At 44.0% G+C, this 23,245-nt stretch overlaps 1 protein-coding gene across 5 annotated transcripts in view; it reads right to left on the minus strand.

Annotated features, from left to right (window-relative positions):
• The window catches only part of HOMER1 (homer scaffold protein 1), a 170,099-nt gene that overhangs the window by 107,416 nt on the left and 39,438 nt on the right, over positions 1-23,245 (minus strand). For all 5 annotated transcript variants that reach the window (XM_075325749.1, XM_075325732.1, XM_075325739.1 and 2 more), the window contains exons 4-6: positions 22,444-22,575; positions 18,421-18,513; positions 6,506-6,648 (exon numbers count right to left, since the gene is read on the minus strand). In XM_075325749.1, coding sequence (XP_075181864.1) covers positions 6,506-6,648; positions 18,421-18,513; positions 22,444-22,575 — 368 coding nt within the window. The remainder of the gene's footprint in view (positions 1-6,505; positions 6,649-18,420; positions 18,514-22,443; positions 22,576-23,245) is intronic.

The following is a 23,245-nucleotide window of genomic DNA, read 5'->3' on the forward strand; positions in this document are numbered from 1 at the left end:
TGATGATTTCAGGAATAAAGCAATTACAACTCCATAGCTGAAAAGCTCCACAATATATATGTTTGGATCATAGGGATTTGCAATATTTCAAATTACAAAAAAGATAAACAATCCAGTTACCATGGTAATTACAAGAAAATTCAAAATAGTACAAACACAATACAAATTCTAAGCTTCTTCATAATAAAATATGTAATATAAAGAAGATTGAGATGATATTTATACAAAAATACCCCCAAAATTCCTGCAGTATCATGCTACCAAGAAAATATAAAATTATGGGTAGTATATTCTATAACACGAAGATGTACCAAGCGGTAGGACAATTATTTATATACATATGCGGTATATATTATAACGGATCATGTCAAACAAACAACAACACCTTGTAATATCTAATTTTCTAACCATTGTGGTAAAGTTCTAATACATATATCTGTGAGGCATCCAGACTGAGTGATCATAGACACAGAATAATACAGTCACCTTTCAAAAATAGAAATAATGATCAATAATTAAAGAGGACAGTCAAAGTCAAAGGAGCAAATAGTAGATTAAAGTCATATACGGCATGAGCGTTATTTACACAGTAGAGTAAACTGGTAATCAAAAATTGTGCGTAAATTACAGGGATAGGACTTTGTATGATGAATACATTGTGTGCACAATTATTAGACAAGTGAGTATTTTCACCATATCATCATTTTTATGCAGATTTTCCAACTCCGAGCTGTATAAACCTGAATGATTATTGGATGAAGCAGATCAGGTGATGTGTATTTGTGTAATGATGGATGGTGCATCCTAATGATACAACACCCTTTATCATTGTGTGCAGAATTATTAGGCAGCTTGTTTTCCTCAGGCAAAATGTGCCACAAAAAAGAGATTTAACTGACTCTGAAAAGCCATAAATTGCTCCAAGCCTTACAAATGGATGCAGCACCCTTAAACTTACTAAGATATTGGGGCGCAATCACAGAACCATAAAAAGTTTTGACACAAATACTCAAAAGACTCACAAAAAGTGTGTTCAGAAAAAAAAGATTTGAGAAGATTTGAGAAGAATCAAACGTGAAGCGACCAGGAGGACCCCATTATCGTGCAGTACTGTCATATTCGAGAATCGTAACCAACCTGGATGCCCAGAAGTACAAGGTGTTCAGTGCTCGGAGACACGGCCGAGGGAAGGAAGGATGAAACCAACCACTACTGAGCAAGATAGAGAAGGTGAAACGGCCAAGAAATATCTGAAGATAGATTGTTCAAAGATTTTATGAACTGATGAGATGAGAGTAACTCCTGATGGACCAGATGGATGGGCTCATGGCTGATCAGTAATGGGTACAAACCTCCACTGCAACTCAGATGCCAACAGGGTGGAGGTGGATACTGCTATGGGCTGGGATTATTAAAGACAAGATAGTAGGACCTTTTTGGATTGAAGATGGATTTAAAATTAAAGGGAACCTGTCAGGTTTAATATGCACCCAGAAACACGAGCAGTTCTGGGTGCATATTGCTAATCCCTGCCTAACTGTCCCTGTATACACTAGCATAGATAAAGAGATCTTTAGAAAAAGTATTTCTAAAGATCTTATATTGTATGCTAATGAGCGAGGGCAATAGTCCCCTGGGCGTTAGTTCCCCTTACTAGTCGGCTCCATTAGTAGGTTAGTACGCCCCTGTGGGCATGCTAACATGCTAATGAATGTACAGTGTCAGAGCGTGATCTCACTCACCTCTCCGCTGCCATTGCCGACCGACGCTGGATTTTGGCTCAGTGCGTATGACCCCAGAGTTTCGGTCATGCGCACTATGAAGCCGGGTGTACGCGTCACGGCTTCAAACTCATGTGGTGCGCATAACTGGAAGTCCGGGATCATGCGAACTGAGCTGAAGTCCAGGAGTCAGACGCGATGGCAGCGAAGAGGTGAGTGAAATCATCCTCTGATGCTGCACATTCATTCGCATGTTAGCACTGCCACAGGGATGTACTAACATGCTAATGGAGCCGACTATCCAGGGGAACTAACGCCCAGGGGACTAGTCCCCTTGCTCATTAGCATACGATATCAAATCTTTATAAATACTTTTTGTAAAGATCTCTTTATCTATGCTAGTGTATACAGGGACGGTTAGGCAGGGATTAGCATTATGCACCCAGAACTACTCGTGATTCTGGGTGCATATTGCACCTGACAGGTTCCCTTAAACTACCAAACCCACTTTCTTCAAGCAGTGGTACAGAAAAAAGTCTGCACCTTTCAAGAACATCATGATAGTTTTTCGGGACAATGCTCCTCTGCTTGGCAGCCTGTAAAGGACTTAAAGATAAAAAAATAATGACCTGGCCCCTTCCTCACCGGACCTAAACCCTATTGAGAACTTGTGGGCCCTTCTTAAACTGGAGATTTAGAATGCAGGAAAACAGTCACCTCTTTGTACAGTGTGTGGAAGGCTGGGGTTGATGCTGCCCAAACAATTGATCATCAATAGATTAAAGGGGTTGTCGGATCTGAATTCAAACGTCGCTCTGTCATTGCAGACATGTGGATCCTAACATCACACGCACGGTGCGCTGCGAGGATTCTCTGATGTGAGAGCCGGGAACGTTGGTTACGTGGCCGCGAGTATTTGATATGCATTCTCCCTGCTAAAGTGCGACTAAATGGCCATGGCCTCTCTCAATACATTTACTGGCTCTTACACTGGAGAACCCTCACAGTGCACAGTGTGCGCAATGTGAGAATTCACATGTCTGCAGTCACATAGAGTGACACATAGAGGGACTGCAGACTTGTAGATTTAGACAGAACACCTTTAAAGGGAACCTGTCACCACTGTTTTGGTGTATAAGCTGTGGCCACCACCACCGGGCTCTTATATACCGCATTCTAACATGCTATATATAAGAGCCCAGGCCACTGTGAGAACATAAAAATCACTTTATAATACTTACCTAACGGTCGTGCAGTGGGCCATATGGGCCTCTCCGTTCTCCGGTGCCGGCGCCGCCTCTTTCGGCCATCTTTGTCTTCCTTCTTCTTTATGACATGTCCGACGTCATCCACACTTGTCGGCATTCAGGTCCTGAGCAGGCGCACTTTGATCTGCTCTGAGCAGGGCAGATCAAAGTATTGTACTGCGCGTGCGCAGGATCGGCGAGTAACGCGTCATGCACACAGGCTTCAGAAAAAGGACGAAGATGGCCGAAAGAGGCGGCGCCGGCACCGGAGAACGGAGACGCCCATATGGCCCACCGCACGACCGTTAGGTAAGTATTATAAAGTGTTTTTTATGTTCTCACAGCGGCCTGGGCTCTTATATACCTCATGTTAGAATGCTGTATATAAGAGCCCGGTGGTGGTGGCCGCAGCTTATATGCCAAAAAAGTGGTGACAGGTTCCCTTTAACACTAGAACTACTGAGGTAGTCATTTTGACTACTTTGCACTATGTATTTCTATATAGGTGTCACGAGTCCAGTAGTTCTGGTGTTAAGAAACTGACAGACTATGGATGGAAGGATTATGATTGTTATTAAAAAGAAGGGGGGCTATATTGGTCAGTGATATTTTGGGAGTAAATGCCAGAAATGTCTTTTTGTACATTTTGAGTTGTCTCACTTTAACAGATGAAATAAAAAAATTGAGATGGGAAAATGTACGTTTTTCATTTAGTTGCCCAACAATTCTGCACACATAGATACCGTATTCTCCTGGGAAAGACAAACCATCACCTTTTAGTTTCTTCAGTATTCAGGTGTCAGGTTTATTAACATTTTGGATTGAATGACAGCACTGTAGTTCAGTAGTTCAATAATAACATTAATAATAATAAAAAAAAAAAAAAATTGCCTAATAATTGTGCACACATTACACACCTAGCCGTAAATACAGGAATGAAAGAATCATTTTAATATCTGTCCACTCTACATGAGAAGGAGATTGCACCGTAGGTAGCAGCTTAAGTACAGGGCATTGAAGTGCAAACACTTATCACATAAACCTTTATATTTCTTACACCTAGACGCTCACGCGTTGTTTAATTTTAATCCTTTCAGTAATTTTTATTTAATATTTTGCATTTTACATTTGTTCTATTTATCACAAATTTGCAGTTAGTTTTTTTGGGAAATGTTAATATTTCCTCTCTAATTCCCACATCCTAGTAACTGATATGTGGTAGCAGACAAATCCTTGTCACTTCCTTACCAAACCACCAATTATTCACAAGCTGCCTTATGTAACAGACCACTCCTTCACTTGATCTTCTCGTGACATACAGCTGTTTCTTAATTTCTCTCTGCCATCTGTAGGACATCTCTCCAGAATAGTCCTTAACCAGCTTCCCTATGTACAAGAACACTTCATCCACAGCACTTTGTCCGAGGAGACAAATTCCTTCATTCATTTGCTGTCATAGCATACCAGAACATGAATTTTAATGTTGTCTTAATGTGCCAGACCGCGTTTTCTTATTGCTCTCCTAATGTGCCAAACCATATATTTTTATGCTGTCCTAATGTGCCAGATCACTTCTTACGAAAGTCTTAATGTGCCAAACTGCTTCTTACCGAAGTCGTAATGTGCCAGACCTCTTCTTACCAAAGGCTAATGTGCCAGACCAATTCTTACCAAAGGCATAATGTGGGAGACCACTTCATACCGAAGTCCTAATGTGCCAAACCACTTCTTACCAAAGTACTAATGTGCCAGACCACTTCTTACCGAAGTTCTAATGTACCAGACCACTTCTTACCAAAGTCCTAATGTGCTAGATCACTTGTTACCGAAGTCCTAACTTGTCAGACCACTTCTTACTGAAAGCCTAATGTACCTGACCACTTCTTACTGAAGTCCTAATGTGTTAGACCACTTCTTACAGAAGTCCTAATGTGCCAGATAACTTCTTAACGAAGTCCTAACTTGTCAGACCACTTCTTACCGAAGTCCTAATGTATCAGACCACTTCTTACCAAAGCACTTCTTACTGAAGTCCTAATGTACCAGACCACTTCTTACTGAAATCCTAATGTGCCAGACCACTTCCTACCAAAGTCCTAATATGCCAGACCACTCATTCCCTTGTCACACTAATGTGACCACTTTTTTATGCTATAGCTTTTCTTTTTTATTATTATTATTATTATTATTATTATTAATCAACAGCAAGGGGTAAAGTGATAAAATCACTTCTAAACCCCATTTATAATACCAGAGATAAAACTTTAAAAAATCCAAGAACAGAAATGTCCATCCAATGGTGCCTTACGTCTCCATAAAACGTTTTAACACCACGTCAGAGAGTCTCCTAAATGCTGAAAATGAAATTTGTGCTAGCTGCAACAACTTGTCTCCCAGGCCACAAACTACCTGGCAGAGGAAATAAAACTGACAGCCACTACAATTTTTTATGTTGTCTGGCAGGTCATTTTGGCAACTAAATATTTAGGAAAACGTAAAGTTCCATTGGACTGGTCAAAAGCTGATTTTTATTCTGTACTTTATTTTATCAAGCACTAAAAATACCTTAGTAAAATGCAAAATAAAAAAAAAATTACAAGAAGGTGAGAATTTATTCTTAAAAGTCATACAAACAAAAAGTATTTGAAAATACATAACAACATATGAAATATTAAGACACCAATATTAATACTAAAAACTTAAGGCACACAAACAAGTCTAATGTTGATCATTGAACATCACGCCAGGCACAATACTGGAGAAGAGGAAAGGCAGACTCACATTTCTATATTTCTTAAAGGGATTTCTCAGATTTATATAAAAAAATATATCAGAGAATAATTAAATAACTAACACTTAAAGAGGTTGTTCACTGCTTTTACATTGATGGCCTATCTTTAGGATGGGTCACCAATGTCTGATCGGCCGGGGTCCAGCACCCGATACCCCACTGATCAGCTGTTCTCGGTGTTGGCAGTGGCAGCAGGTAACCAGAAATGCTCAATTTCAGAGCTGCTCCATCTTCTGATAGTGGCCGTGGCCAGGTACTGCACATCTACCTCCCATTCAAATCATTAGGAGGCGGGTGTGCAGTACCCATCCTCGGCTGCTACCGCTTAATAAGGTAGCTCCAGAACTGCTACCGCCACCTGCCCCGAGAACTGCTGATTGGCTGTAAATCTCAAGATCCATTTCATCAATGGTAACTGGACCAAACATCAGCATAAAACGATGACGAAAAAGAACCTATATTTCGCAGTAACCACTGTGACTTTATTGCTCCAAAACAAATTACTCATATAAGATTAAATACTAAAAGAAGAAAAGGTCCATAGAAACCATTATTGAATGAAATGTCCCCACATGCCAGTCATTGCTGACCACCACTGATCAGTATGCGTGACGACACATGTGCACATAGTCACCATGTTGGATCAGTGTGCTACAGCAAATAAGTCATTGCATATAATCTGCCAACTAATCAAGAGGTAACAAGATACACATCAGTTAATTAAGATTTGTGAACTGAATTGGTACCTATGTGTAAATGGCAACGCATTCTGCGTAGGTTCAGCCCTTGGTTCAGAATTTTGCGTCACTTCAGGGGTTGTTCTTTCGTCATCCGTTCCATTAATGCTTTCTGGAGTTAAGGGAGACTGAATATCTCCTCCAGCAGATTCCTGCAGTAACACATACAAACTGTTAGTAATATAGGAAACGTGTAAAAACGGACCTGACTTGCAATTTATTTATACACAGTGATTCTATGCCGCTTTTTATCTATGACTGTAAAAGGATTTATCAAAAGTGTTTTTTCGTAGATCATCTCATATAGCTAGAAGCTAATCACGAGGAGGGATTGTAGCAGCTTAGAAATGTCACACTGCCATAGGGACCCACTATGTACAGATTGGTAATGTTATGCCCATAGTCTGCTACTGGTCTGTACTGGAACAAGTCCATAAGGTCACGTGCACATGTTGATTATTTGCTCAGTTTTTTACCTCACAATTTGCAGCCAAAACTAGGAATGGGTAAAAATACAAAAGCGGTGCTGTGTTTCTACTATATGTTTCCTCTGATTGTTTGTCTCCTGGTTTGGCTACAAATAACGAGGTAAAAAACTCACCAAATACTCAAGGCATACATGTGGCCATGAAAAAGTATTAGGTTATGTTCACATGTTGAGTATTTGGTGAGTTTTTTACCTCAGTATTTGTAGCCAAAACCAGGAGTGGGAGATAAATGGAGAAGTGGTGCCCGTGTTTCTATTATAATTTTCCTCTGATTCTTCCACTCCTGGTTTTGGCTACAAATACTGAGGTAAAAAACTCACCAAATACTCAACGTGTGCACGTTGCCTTATCTAAGGGCTGGATATGGTGCCTATGGTACATGGTACATACAACTATCAGCCTCCCCAACATGTTTCAACATGACTGGCTTCATCAGGAGTCTGAGGCTGTAGTGACTAAAAATCCGGTCAGCTGCACCTTTTAAAGGGTAGGCTGTGACGTCATCCACAGGTAAACCAATAGATATATTCAAGGCATTCTCCACATCATCCTATCGGCTCAATAGACACATCATATGCATATACTATTTGTGTCACCTTGATGAAGCCAGTCATGGTGAAACATGTTGGGAAGGCTGATAGTTCAATGGTTTTAAAAAGTAGAATTAGGGAGTAGTCTATTTACAATAAGACATTACTAGTGAACATTGGGCCATGGCCAGGTAGTTCACCTAAGCCTAATATGAATCAATGATTCTACCTAATCTCTTTTTTTTTTTTTTTAAATTCCATTGGTCATTTAATTTAAATAATAAAAGTTAAGTTTTAATTGTCTTTATTTAGTTTACCTCTTGTTGCCTTTTGGCAAAATGCGATTCATTTAGCTAACCCTACAGTGACTAGGCAACAGATTGAGGTTTTGTGTGTACTTATGCTACATAAGCCTGACCATGTGCACAGCGTTGCTGTGGATGAACCATCACGTTAATTGTGCATTACGGAGATTGATAGGCGCACCTGCAGACACAGACAGAAAAGGGCCCCTGTGTAAGAACAATATATGGGCCCTTTGAGGCCCAAGAGCTCATCAAAATGCCCAATTCCACCCACTTTGGAGATATAAGTGGCCCCCCAACTTCTTTGACCCCTGTGCGCCTGCACCAATTATGTGGCCGCCCCTGGATAGGGGCAAACAGAGTAATTCAATTACATATAAATTATATTAAAATGTATATTTTAATCAACAAGAGAGATGCAGTAATGAAGAAATAGGGATAACGAAGTAGAATACAACATTTTTTTTAATTGGTTCCTGGTATGCAGGCTATTAGCAGGTTAAATTTTAGGGGATTAATAGGAACTCAACACCTCTCTGACCTATTGTTTCTATTATCCCCCAATGCAAAGAGATTTATACCGTTTAATAGTGAAGTGTTGGACATTAAAAATCATCATATAGTAAATTCATCTTTGAATGTGTTATCAGAAAATTACCTATTATTTTAAGTAAATTTTTGGATTTTGTTAAAAAAAATTTTAACGTATTTTTTTTTCATATCAATCATCATTTCCTGATTTATATTACTAAACAAAATTAGTAATCTTGCAAATTTTACGCTGGCCACTGTGGCTACTTTAGACTCATACTTCCTATTCTTTCAAGAAGAGTTTTCATTAGCCTCATTGACATCACAGGCAAAACTACTACAGCTCTATACAATTTACATGGTCTTATGTTCTCTTCAGGAGGTCACTAATAAAGTCAGTGAATAGAAGTACCTGTATGATGCAATTGCATGGACTGTATTGGATAAGTATGGAATGCATCACCAATTCTCTAATTAAATATATTTCTAATGGTGCTATTGGCATGAATTTCTCACCAGATGTCATTAACAATAATAAGAAATTACACAGGGAAAAGTATTGAACCCACTTACTAAAATGTATTTAATACTTTGTACCAAAGCCTTTGTTGATGGTGACAGCTTCAAGACGTCTCCTGTATGGAAAAACAAGTGGCACGCATTGCTCAGCTGTGATTTTGGCCCATTCTTCCACACAAACACTATTCAAATCCTGAAGGTCTCATGGGCTCCTTCTATGAACTCTGAGCTTTAGTTCTTTCCATAATTTTTTATTGGATTTAGCTCTGGTGATTGGCTGGGTCATTCTACCAGCTTTATTTTCTTTCTCTGAAACCAATTGAGAGTTTATTTTGCTCTGTGTTTGGGATCACTGTTTTGTTGAAATGTCCACACTCGTGTTATCTTCATCATCATTGGTAAATAGCAGAATATTTTTATCAAGAATGTCTTGGTACACTTGGCCATAAATCCTTCCTTCTATTATATGAAGTCTGTCAGTGCCATATGCTGAAAAACAGCCCTACACCATGATGTTCCCATCTCCTGACTACACTGTTGGTATAATGTGTATTATGGAATCCAAAGAGTTCCATTTTGATCACATCAGACCAGTCTATATTCTCCAGTATTTCACAGGCTTGCCTAAATCTTGTTGAGCAAACTTTAAAAGCGCTTCAACGTGTTTTTTGTTCAGCAATGGAGTCTTGCAACCGGTATATGGTGAATTAATGTTCTTTTGACTTTCAGGTTATGGACCCAACAGTTCTCACTGGAGCTTTCAGTAGTTTAGAAATTCTTCTGCAACCAATGCCATCAGTATGTTTTGTAACTTTAAGGTTATGAAGGTCTAGAGAGTGACAGCTCACTGGTTTATCCATCATGAGGTGTTTCTTGTGTGGCACCTTAGTAATTAGATACCTTTTTATAGGCCATCAATGGAACCAGCTGATATTATTTTTCACTAAGTGGCAAGATTGCTTTCTAATTACTGATAGATTTCAGCTGGTATCATGTCTTTGCGTGGCTTTTTGCACCTCTCTTTCTTTATGTGCCTAATACATTTTCTCTGTGTCATTTCTCATTATTACACATCACTTAATTTATGGACATCTATGGTTTGATTTCTTTGCCTGTGTGAATTGGATGGATTGTTACAGACATCTGGTGAGAAATTAATGCCAATAGCACTATAGAAATATATTTTCTTAGACAAATTGCTAATGTGTCCAATACTTATTTCATCAACTATATTAGAATAAGTGCAAACTGTAGCAGATAATCAAGTGGCTACCTAGGGTATAATGAAACAAAAAAAAAACAAAAAAAAACCAAAGAAACCAAAATAAACAGTATCAGGTGCAAACAAAGTGATCAAATAACAAAGAAACTAATTATAAAGTAAGAAATATTTAAGAATAGTGAAAAAAAAATCCCAAAGTGCTATATTTCTATGGGAAAATGCAGCATCTCACATAAGGCTAATAGAAATTCTGACAACCTTGTATTATGGAACCCATTCACACATTTTTATTTATGGAAACTGGAAAAAAGTCCCCTATTGTCATAGACGGTCCTGTAATGTACAAATAGTTGATAAACCTGACAGAGATATGTGGCACCATATAGACAAAATACCTAAAGCTCCCAATACACACAGTTAGGTAGCTGTTTGTTTGTTGGTTAGGTATCTGTCCCCACTACCCCTAGCACAGAAATATTTGCCTTGGCTGCTGCCAAACTGCTCTGATACCAGCTTTGCTACCAGAAAACAAAACACAATTATCAAAAATCTGACATGCCGGATCCTTGTCTACAGAGTGCAGCAGTCTCTTTTTTGTTACTATGTTTCATGTTCAGTTTGCACCTGTTCACATTAGAAAGGTAGGAAGTGCTATCAGTCTTTTCTTAGATTACAGGGTCACGCCTTCTGATCGAGCTCTCCTGCTCTTCAGCCTCAGGCGATTTTAATTCTCCATTTGGAGGTTCCTGTCCGCCCATAAATTGTAGGTTTAACCCAAACAGAGGCATTAGTTTGATAGGGACACAACAAAAAGAGGTCGCCTTTCCGTTGGCTGTTGGGCTCACATAAACCTGGCCATTTTTGTGTGCTAAGTATCTCAATTTTTACGTTTTCCATAGCAGTAATGCATATCTATATTCCTAGATTAATTGTTACACATATCTTAGCACTGCAGTGTGCAACTGTCTCCTTTTTGTTACTATGTTTCATGTTCAATTTGCACCTGTTCACATTAGAAACGTAGGATATGCCATCAGTCTTTTTCTTGGATCCTTCTCTTCCTGACATCATCTGCTGGGGGAAAAATTGGGTGGCTCCCATAATAACCTACTGTAGCCTAATGTGTATGGTCATAATAAATAATTAATTTAATAATAAAATTCCAAAATTCCAAGACCAGAAGTAAAAGATTGAATTGAAAGACAGATAAAGCACTTGTGATGGTATCAGGCTTCTGTTCCTATGTTTGGAGCCTATCTATAAGTATCTATTTTTCATATGTTTCTATTGTCTGATTATTCACAATGTCTAATATTTTGTCAGTCAGTTCTATCTCTTTTCCCGTTAGTAATAAACTATGAATTTGAAGATAACCTTGATCAATGTCACCTTGCGAAGAACTATTTATCTTGTAGAATAAACCGGTCGGACATAGATAATCCAGCAGCATGACTTGGTTTCAGCAATGTAACATCGGTTCTGAGCATGAAGAGCATGTCCCTTTCAAACAAGAGAACCCAAATAAATGGGACAGATATCTACATAATTGGATTAGATTTTTGTGTCAGCAGGCTCTCCATCTTTCATCTCTCGGTGGAGATGGCTAAGCCATGCCAATTGTGATTGCAGCTTCTTTCAGCCAATTTGGACACCTGTGTTGTAAAAACTGGATCAGCACCAATTCTTTACTCAACAGGAAATGACCAGATGTCAGATGCAAATGGCCTTCAATCAAATCCACTAAGCTGTTGAGTGGAGAAATCTTTCTGACAACCTGAAATAGAACACAATTAAGGGACACAGGATGTTCTTGTTTCTTTTAGCACAGAGAGGAGACATGTTGTGCGGCATCTATTAGATTCATAGTCTAATGGCATCTTCATGGAACAAACATCAAACATGGACAGAATGGGTTTCATGTCATAGTCTCTTTTATATATATATATATATAAAAATACATACATATATATATATATATGTATATATATATTGTGAGGTAGCGTCGTCGGCTGCGCTGCAGAAGACACGGGATCCAGGCACCAAGGTTCACAGCACACGGTTTATTATCCAAAGAAAAGTCCACAGTAATACATATGTGCCTTTCCGGCAGAGAACTCAGGGAGATGTGATCACTCCCTCACACCCGGCACACCTGCCCTCGTTCCTGTTTCCTTTTAACCCTTCCTTAAGCCTGTAGGGAAACAGGATTAACCCTGGAGTGGAGTGATTTTCTATCATGGAGTGAGCACAACCGGGGCGAGACATACCGGCCGTCATAGATAACCCCGGTCACAGTCTCACATACCCCCCCCCCCTCAGTTCAAGCGTGCGGGGTTGAACTCCTGCCATCAAACACGGGCCGCGGGACAAGGCATAGGCGTTGCCCTGCAACCTACCGGCCCGGTGTTCAACCGTAAACCGGAAGTTCTGCAGAGAAAGGAACCACCGGGTAACCCGGGCATTCCGTTCCTTGGCGGACCTCATCCAGACCAGCGGAGAGTGATCCGTCACCAAGCGAAACTGCCGTTCCAGCAGGTAATAGCGTAGGGACTCCAAGGCCCACTTGATCGCCAGGCACTCCTTCTCCACTACGCTATAATTCCGCTCGGGAGGGGTGAGCTTCCTACTTAAGAAGGTGACGGGGTGTTCCTCCCCCTGAACCACCTGAGACAGCACTGCCCCCAGGCCGACCTCCGAGGCGTCAGTCTGTACTATGAACTTCTTCCGGAAATCAAGGTTTACAAGAACGGGCTGTCCGCACAGGACCCCCTTCAGGGCCCGGAAGGAGTCCTCGGCCTGCGGAGTCTAACGCACCATAACGGACTTCTTGCCTTTGAGAAGGTCCGTCACGGGGGCTGATAGTCCCGCAAAATCTTTTACAAACCTCCTGTAGTACCCCACGATACCCAGAAAGGCCCTAACCTGCTTCGTGGTCAGGGGTCTAGGCCACTTCTGGATCGCCTCAACCTTGTTAATTTGGGGCTTAATCACTCCTTGGCCTATTACGTAGCCCAAGTAGCGGGCTTCCGTGAGTCCCAACGCACATTTCTTGGGATTGACTGTCAATCCGGCTGTTCGAAGCGCGTCCACCACCGCTTGTACCTGTTCCAAGTGGGTCTGCCAATCGGAGCTGTAAATAATGATGTCATCAAGGTACGCTGATGCATACGCCTGGTGGGGTTCCAGCACTAAGTCCATCAACCTCTGGAACGTGACCGGAGCGCCATGTAACCCAAAAGGCAAGACAACATAGTGGAAGAGACCCTCCCGCGTAACAAAAGCGGTTTTCTCCTTGGCGGACTCCGTCAGTGGCACCTGCCAGTACCCCTTGGTCAGGTCGAGCGTGGTAAAATATCGCGCCTGTCCCAGCCTATCAATCAGCTCATCCACCCGGGGCATGGGGTAGAGATCGAACTTGGATATTTCGTTCAATCTCCTAAAGTCATTGCAGAACCTTAAGGAGCCATCGGGTTTTGGTATTAGGACAATAGGACTAGCCCATTCACTCCGGGATTTTTCGATGACCCCCAGGCGTAGCATTGTCTTCACTTCCTCTGATATGGCTTGTCTTCGAGCCTCCGGCACCCGGTATGACTTCAGGCGTACCTTCAGGTGAGGCTCGGTGACAATGTCATGTCGTATCAGACTGGTCCTACCCGGCAACTCGGAGAAGACATCGGGGTTCTGCTGAACCAGCCATCTGGCCTCTCGCCTCTGTTGCTTGGTGAGGGCTTCTCCAATCCTTACTTCCGGTTCGTCCTCTCCGGAGGTCGCTGGAGCCGGGTTGGAACGACCCGAAGAGGAAGGAGATGGGGTAAAATCAACCATCAGGCTTTCCCGTTCCTGCCAAGGTTTTAATAGGTTGACATGGTATATTTGTTCAGGTTTCCGCCTACCGGGCTGCAATACCTTATAGTTGACCACCCCGACTCTTTCCTTTATCTCGTAGGGGCCTTGCCACTGAGCCAGGAATTTACTCTCCGCCGTGGGGATCAATACCAACACCCGATCCCCGGGTTTAAAGGTCCGCACGGTGGCTTGTCTATTGTAGCGGCCGCTTTGCGCGGCCTGAGCCGCCTGTAAATGCTCCTTCACAATTGGCATGACCGCGCTTATGCGGTTCTGCATTCCTAAAATGTGTTCAATCACACTTTTATGGGGGGTGGGCTCCTGCTCCCAGGTTTCTTTTGCCAGGTCCAACAATCCCCGGGGATGTCGCCCGTATAACAATTCAAAAGGCGAAAACCCCGTGGATGCCTGTGGCACCTCTCGTATGGCAAACATCAAATAGGGAAGCATCATATCCCAGTCTTTCCCGTCTTTGGAAATCACCCTTTTGAGCATGGTTTTCAGGGTTTTATTGAATCGTTCCACTAAACCATCCGTCTGAGGATGATACACAGACGTACGCAACTGCTTGATTTGGAGTAGCCGGCATAGCTCTTTGGTCACTTTAGACATGAATGGGGTCCCCTGATCCGTAAGGATCTCCTTGGGCAACCCCACCCGGCAGAACACAGCAAACAACTCCCGAGCTATAAGCTTCGCCGCAGTATGTCTGAGAGGTATCGCCTCTGGATACCGGGTGGCATAGTCAACGATCACTAGGATATGCTGGTGCCCTCGAGCAGACTTTACGAGGGGCCCCACCAGATCCATCCCTATCCGTTCAAAAGGGACTTCTATAATGGGTAACGGTACCAACGGACTGCGAAAGCGGGTCAGGGGTGCGGTAAGCTGACACTCCGGGCAGGTTTCACAGAACTGTTTTACCTCCCCAAAGACCCCGGGCCAATAGAACCTTTGCAATATTCGCTCCTGCGTTTTCTTGACCCCTAGGTGACCACTCATCAGGTGTTTATGAGCCAAGTCGAGGACCCGCCGGCGATACGGCTGGGGCACCACCAACTGCTCTACCCCTACGCCCCGTATTTCATCTACCCGGTAGAGTAAATCCTGCTTAAGAGCGAAATGGGGGTACCTTACCTGGGCACCGGGCAGCTGTGCCACCCCGTCAACTACTGTCACCCGACTCCGGGCATGTATTAATGTAGGGTCCTGGAGTTGGGCTGTCCCAAACGTATCCGGGGACGCCTCCAACTCCGGGATGGGCTCGACCGTCTCAGCCTCTCCTGCCAATACCTCTAGGGGCGACCTATCAGGTTCACATTCTGTCCCTATCATGGGGACCCCTACGGCAGGTGTCCCGGATTCAGGATTGTAGGGCTCAGGTCCCGGACTGACCAATATCTGAGGGGACTTAGGAGGTCCCTTCCATAAAGTCCAAAAATAGGGCAGATCCCTTCCTAGGATCACATCATAGGGAAGAGTATTAATAAGTCCCACCTCATGTTGCACCTGACCGCAAGGTGCTGTGATGGTGACTATCCCCGTGGGATAGTCTCGGCGGTCCCCATGTATGCAAACCACCCCCACGGTACGTCCTGTGGCCTTTACTTTAGCCCTTAGGGTTGATCGCACAAGGGTCACTAAGCTTCCGGAATCCAACAAGCCTGTAACCGGACATCCATTCACCTGTATTTGGCACAAGTGGGGCTCAGTCTCTGGGTAGACCAGGTCAGCGGTACACACCACCTGAGCATACATTGAACCCCGCCGGGTAACCCCACAATCCATGGGCTCCGTGGTGAGTGGACACTGGGCTTCCATATGTCCCACCCGCTGGCACCGCCAACATCTAATAGGGAAGGACACCCCCTTGACGAGTTGTCATTTAGGGTACATAGTTTTCCGGACCTCAGGGACGGAGGGTGCGGCCTCAGACGGGACGGTAGCGGACTCCCGCACCGGTGTCAGCGGTGGGTCCTTGGCCCTAGGCTTGGAGGGGCCGGACCGACGGGCGGTACGCAAAGTCTCAGTGTCCCGTATCAAGTCCTGCGTAGCCACATGCCGCTCTACCAGGCATACTAATTGGTCCAGGGTACTTGGGTCGCCCTGTCCAACCCACCGTTGAATGGTGACGGGTAAAGTGCGTACAAAACGGTTAACAACTACCCTTTCTACCATTTGCGCCGGGCTCAGAGTGTCAGGCTGCAACCACTTTTTTACGAGATGCAACAAGTCATAGGCCTGGGACCGTACGGGTTTGGCTTCCTCATAGAACCACTGACTGACCCACTGAGCCCGTACATATGTATTCACCCCCATCCGAGCAAGTATTTCGGCTTTCAGGGTTGCATATTCTAAGGCGTCCTCGGTACAGAGGTCCAGATATGCTTTTTGGGGCTCCCCCGTCAGATAGGGCGACAATACCTCAGCCCACTGTGGGGTCGGCAGTTTTTCCCGCTCGGCCACCCGCTCAAACACCGCCAGGAACGCTTCCACATCATCCCCCGGGGTCATCTTTTGCAACGCTTGTCTCACCGCTTTCCGGACGCTGCTGTCGTCACCCGGTCCCGGGGTTGTTGCTGCCGGACCGGCCCGGATCGACTTGGCCAGGAGGACCATCTGTTCTTGGTGCCTCTGTTCCTGCAATTTCAAGGATTGCTGCTGATGATCCAACGTCCGGAGCAGGTGTGTATTCGTCTGTTGTTGCTGTGCCGTAGCCTGAGCCAGCTGCTTTAATATGTCCTCCATGGCGTCGCCGGGTTTGGGCTGTAGTATAGCCGCTTGAATCCAAGACATGTGCTACCGGGTCACCAGAAATGGAAGCTACACCTCACCGGGCTGGCATGCCCGCATTCTCCACCATATGTGAGGTAGCGTCGTCGGCTGCGCTGCAGAAGACACGGGATCCAGGCACCAAGGTTCACAGCACACGGTTTATTATCCAAAGAAAAGTCCACAGTAGTACATATGTGCCTTTCCGGCAGAGAACTCAGGGAGATGTGATCACTCCCTCACACCCGGCACACCTGCCCTCGTTCCTGTTTCCTTTTAACCCTTCCTTAAGCCTGTAGGGAAACAGGATTAACCCTGGAGTGGAGTGATTTTCTATCATGGAGTGAGCACAACCGGGGCGAGACATACCGGCCATCATAGATAACCCCGGTCACAGTCTCACAATATATATATATGTGACACACCCTGCTGTGCCCCGCAGGATTAAATATATTTCCCCGGACATGGGCTTTTTGCAAAACCCAGACTGGTGGGAGAGTTATGTCCCGCTACCAAACCTTCAGAACTCTCCAGAAATAAGAGCCCTAACTGATTTCATTAAACAAAATACTTGGTCAAATATCTTGAACAAGTCCATACTCTTTAATTTTGTGTTGCACTCACAGCGGTGACTGTGACTACAACACATTCCAGCCAGTCTCAAAGGGTCTCCAAGCACATTATGGAGGATATGTAACGATTTGCATGTATGACACCTGTCACTGTCTCACTATACATATATACAGTGAAACCTTGGTTTACGAGACCAAATCGTTTTATGAGTGTGCTCGTAAACCAAGTTACTTGTCTAGCAAAGCAAAATTTCCCACAGGAAATAATTGAAACTCAGAAAATTCGTTCCACAACTTGTAGCAATATCCAATCCTGGTCCCCTTTTGTGCTATTCCACACACGCACAAGCACACACAAACACACACACACACACACATATTATGCTCACCTACCCTCCGTTCCCCCGGCAGCCTCTTCTCTGGTTCTTGTAGTCCGAAGGTATGTGTGTCCGGTAACTATCGCAACTTATGCAGGAGCTTCCGCTATCAGCACTTCAGCAGCAGATGTCATACGCATGAGCCGCTTGCTTCTGATTGGCCAGCGCGCTGACAAATCAGAGGCAAGTGGCTCATGCCTTTGACGTCAGCACGCTGGCCAATCAGAGGCAAGCAGCTCATGCGTATGACATCTGCTGCTGAAGCGCTGACAGCGGAAGCTGCTGCATCAGTTGCGATAGTTACCAAGCACACTTACCTGCGGACTACAAGAACCAGGGAAGAGGCCGCCAGGGGAACGGCGGGTAGGTGAGCATAATGTGTGTGTATGTGTGTGGACTGCAAGAGCGGGTCAGAGCGCAGTGCAAGTACGGAACTGGAAGTGTGTGCGGTGAGTATTTCAACAAGGTGGTGGCTTTAGGCTGCTATCCATCCTTTAATCCACTTTCAATGTTGGGCACAGCACCAGAATCGAGGCGACCGAGACTTGGGATAAAGTGGATGATGAAGGATTGGGACATCTAGCATAAAAAGTCTACATTAGTAATTTAATTTACTAATGAAACATCATTTATTTATATTTCGGTTGCACTGGAAAAAAAAAACCTTTAATACTGAAAAATGATTGTAGAACATTAGGTCTATGGCTAAGGTTGGATCAATCTAACAAAAATGATAAAAATGGTTGTCGGGAACATTACCTGGGAAGGAGTACTAGTCAGCTCCATCTTTTCTTGGGATTTCTCCTTTGCTAATCGAGCAGCTTCTTTAAATTCCTGAAATTTTTCTGCAAACTAATCAATGAAATAGAAAATTAATTAAACCCTGGACAATGTACAGAGAAGTATGAGAAGAATGAGGTGGTATCTCAACATGACTGAATTTGCCAAGTTTGTTTCCAAAGAATTGGTAAAGTCCTAGCAAACTAATGCCGGCGTCACACGGTACGATATATCGGGCGATATGTCGTCGGGGTCACGTCGTTAGTGACGCACATCTGGCATCGTTAGACATATCATACCGTGTCGCACCACTGAACGACTGTTAACGAGCAAAAATACTCACCTTTTCGTTGCTCAGTGACATGTCGTTCATTTTCAAAATGTCGGTCCTCCTTCTGTGCTCCGGTTGTTCATCGTCCCCGAGGCAGCACACGTCGCTCCGTGTGACATCTCAGGAACGACGAACACAGCTTACCTGCGTCCCACCGGCAATGCGGAAGGAAGAGGTGGGCGTGATGTTTACGTCCCACTCATCTCCGCCCCTCCGCTTCTATTGGCCGGCCGCTGTGTGACGTCGCTGTAACACCGAACGTCCCTCCCCCTTCAGGAAGAGGATGTTCGCCGCCCACAGCGACGTTGCTCAGCAGGTAAGTGCGTGTGACGGGGGTTAACGACTTTATGCGTCACGGGCAACTAATTGCCCGTGACGCACAAACAACGGGGGCAGGTAGGATCGCTGGTGCGATCGCACGATAGATCGTCCCGTGTGATGCCTGCATAAGAATTGTTGGTAACTGTGCCATCTGGAGCAGTTTGCAAAAGAAGAGTACAAAATTCCAGCTGAGAGATATAAGAAGCTTGTTGATGGTTATAGGAAGCGATTGATTGCAGTTATTTATTTCAAAGGGTGCGCACCCAAATATTAAGCGGAGGGTGCCAACAATTTTGTCCAGACCATTTTTGAAGTTTTGTGTAAAATTATTTTGAATTTGCTGTTTTTTTTGTGTTGTTCCAATACACACAAAGGAAATAAACATGTTTATAACAAAACATGTATAATTGCAATAATTTCCTGGGAGAAATACTTCAATTTCTGGAACAATTTCAAGGGTGCCAACACTTTCGACCATGACTGTAAGTATCTGCCCTACAAAGTAGTTATTAATGCCCTTATTTGTCTTACAAAGTAAAGCCGGTATAGGAGTCAATGGTGCGGTACAGCTTCTGTCTTTATAACAATCTATGATATTATTGTAGCGCCCCTGACTACATCAGGGTGCTGCAGGGAACTGAATCCTGTACCCCAGGGTGCAGGGCCTACCCCCCATGGTTCCAGGTTCCCATCAACAGTGTCACTAACATCCGCACTACAAATCCCAACCACACCTCACACCAGGGCTGGACAGACACACCAGTGAGTTGGTCAAGTTGGAGCACAGCCGCCCACCTAGGGGTCAGGCAGACTGGTGGGAGGGGAGACAAGAGAGAAGAGAGTTAGCCCTCAGAGAGTGAGGAGCAGGGGAGTTGGAGCTCCAAGGGAGGCGACAGGTTGGGTCGCAAACGGTGGTTCGGGACCACAAGAGTCGGGGACCGGTATTAGGAACACTAGACAGGAGTGTAACAGATGCAGTCTAGGAGGACTGTTGGCATCAGAAAGCCCAGCCACCTTACTAGTACCGAGCACGGCGGGGTACAGGACACTAGATTAGGGAAGAGCTTCAAGCGCCTTGGTAATTAACCTGTGGAGGATAGTCTCTTTATGAACTTTCCCCAAGAGCTCAGAGATTGGAGGCATCCGCACAACGCGGGGGATAGGGTTCTCCAAAATACACAACCCACTAAAATCCCAAGTGCCAGCCACCAAGAGCACAGCTGTCATACACATGGGTAGTGGGGCCCCGAAAGCTTCAAGCCAAGGGGCCACAACTGTCAATCAATTTGTGCACAGAGGCAGGGCTCCAGACTTACCAAGTGACACTGGTGGGAGCGGAACCTGGACGGGCTTCCCCCGTAGAGACTGCGGTTTCTAGAAACTTGGGTTTACCATCTGTGTGAGTGCCTGCTTATTCCACCTAATCCAGCACCACGACTACCACAGAGAGTAATCTGATCCCTGCACCCTGCTTCCCAAGGCCAAGTCACCCGTTCACCAAATACCCACTATCCGGGGCCTTCCCTACCTGCGAATGGACTGACACCTGGCTGCCCCACACCATCTGCCCCGGTACTCCCATCTGCCCCGGTACTCCCCCTTTACCGCAACTCGCAGGTGGCGTCACTAACATTCATCCCCTGTAAATACCCTCTTACATTTGAAGTGGCAGCAAGCCCCTGGGTCCGGAGAGCCTTGAGCCACAGCAACCCCGGATACGAGCTGTTCGACTGCTGCTAGGGCGGCACATTATGTTATGAGCGAGGCAACACAAAATACACAGTAGACTTTGACTTTGCTGGTGACTACATATAACCAAGTCTCGGTGGCCATGGTATTAATAAGTCTGCCCCTCGGAGCTATAACCTATATAACGTGTGTTAACACTTGGCTGTAACTCAAATTATAAAAAACATAAAGAAAGTCCATCCATGTTATACATACATTGGTACCTTTTATCACTGCAGAGAAGGAGTTATTTTGTAGGCTTAATAAATACGGAGTCAGAAGAGGACGGTGATCTCCGATGAGTAATCAACCAAGCAACGTGGAACAATCATTCAATGCATGTAAAATTATTATTATTGTTTTTGAAACCATTAGTATAAAATGAGGTTTTGGTGCAATATTTTGCTACATCACAACCAGGCCATATGACAGTATTGAGCATGCCAGGAGTTAAAACTTCACAACAGCTGTAAAGCGACAAGCTAAGACAAAAATCACCAAAAAGGAAAGTAATAAAAAAGTCACCACTAGCAGTCAACCATGTAAGGCGCCGCTCACATCAGCGGTATTTTGCTGCAAAACCGGATCCGTTACAAATGCGTTTCAGTTCCATTCATTGCCAATGGAATCGTGGCAACATGAGGTCACATGCGGTTGTGTATGACGCACGCAACCGCATCTCGCCGCAATTCCATTGGAAATGAATTGAACTGAAACGTATTTGTAACGGATCCGGTTTTGCGACAAAATACCGCTGATGTGAGTTTAGCAAAAAATACATGCATGACGTTTGAAAACTAATTCAATCAGCAATGTAGGCAGGAATCTTTTTCTAACGTGTGCTTGGGGCAAAGTCACAGGCTGATATCGTCATTTAGGGTATTGTCCCATGCACCAGGGGTAAGGCAGGAGAAAGTTGCACTTTTACTACTTCAGAAAAAACCCCACATATTTTTAATATACCAAAATGAGAAAAACACATCTTTAATGCACCAAAATGAGAAAAAAAAACATTTTTTAATGCCCCAAAATGAGAAAAAAAACACCATTATTTTAATGCACCAAAATGAAAAAGAAGCACATTTTTAATGCACCAAAATGAAAAAAAAACAACATTTTTTAATGTATCAAAATGAGAAAGAAAACAACACATTTTTTAATGGACTAAAATGAGAAGAAAAACACATTTTTTTAATAGACCAAAATGAGAAAAAATACATTTTCTTTAATGCACTAAAATGAAAAAACAAAAAAACCCACATTTTTTAATGCACTGAAATTTTGGCACACATGGAGTGTAACACATTTATTAAAGTGCCTTAGTCTTGACAAGGAGGTGTAATTTAGTAAAAAGAATGGCTGGAAAGTGCGTTGTTTGAAACACACTGATCCAAAAAGGAGAAGAAAAAAAAGGTTGTGTAAAATCAGACAACCGTATTGGAAGAAACTAAAAATGTATCATCCAGGATGAGCCACTTCTGGCACACTTTTACCAGTCTAGTCTAAGTTTTTGTCCACTTTCAGCAATTTACATTGGTATTATTAAACCAAAACCCAAAGTGGCTCCATACAAAAAAGCGACTGTGTACAAATCCTGCTGCGCTCCATCCCAGTATACTCACCTTTGTGAGATGGTGCTCAGAGGAGAAGCCAAGGCCGTATACTGTGTTAGCCCTGCTGTCCGCCCACTGGCCAAACTTCTGGGATGTTTTAGTGAATGTCATGTTGGGACTGATGGTGCTGTTTATTATTGCCTGGCAGAAAAAAAAAAAGAGACATAAAAGTGTAAAACACGAACTGTAAAAGTTTTAGAGCAAATTCTAAATCATAAACAAAAAAGATGAAAAATTAAATTAAAAACGGCTTTGTGGGATTTTGACAAGCTCTGTTACCCATCCCTCTGCCACTGAAGGTATCATTTTCTTACTAAGGCCGGCATCACATGGTGCGATCTATCGTGCGATTGCACGAGCGATCGTACCCACTTCCGTCGTTTGTGCGTCACGGGCAATTAGTTGCCCGTGGCGCACAAAGTTGTTAACGCCCTGTCACACGTACTTACCTGAGGGACGACCTCGCTGTGGGCGGCGAAAATCCTCTTCCTGAAGGGGGAGGGACGTTCGGCGTCACAGCGACGTCACACAGCAGCCGGCCAATAGAAGCGGAGGGGCGGAGATGAGCGGGACGTAACATCCTGCCCACCTCCTTCCTTCCGCATTGCCGGCGGCCGCAGGTAAGCTGTGCTCGTCATTCCCGAGGTGTCACACGGAGCGACGTGTGCTGCCACGGGAACGATGAACAACCGGAGCACAGAAGGAGGACCGACATTTTGAAAATGAATGACGTGTCAACGAGCAACGATAAGGTGAGTATTTTTGCTCGTTCACAGTCGTTTGGAGGTGTCACACGGTATGATATCTCTGA

The sequence above is a fragment of the Anomaloglossus baeobatrachus genome, chromosome 1 (assembly GCF_048569485.1).
Source record: "Anomaloglossus baeobatrachus isolate aAnoBae1 chromosome 1, aAnoBae1.hap1, whole genome shotgun sequence".
In the NCBI taxonomy this organism is placed as follows: Eukaryota; Metazoa; Chordata; class Amphibia; order Anura; family Aromobatidae; genus Anomaloglossus; species Anomaloglossus baeobatrachus.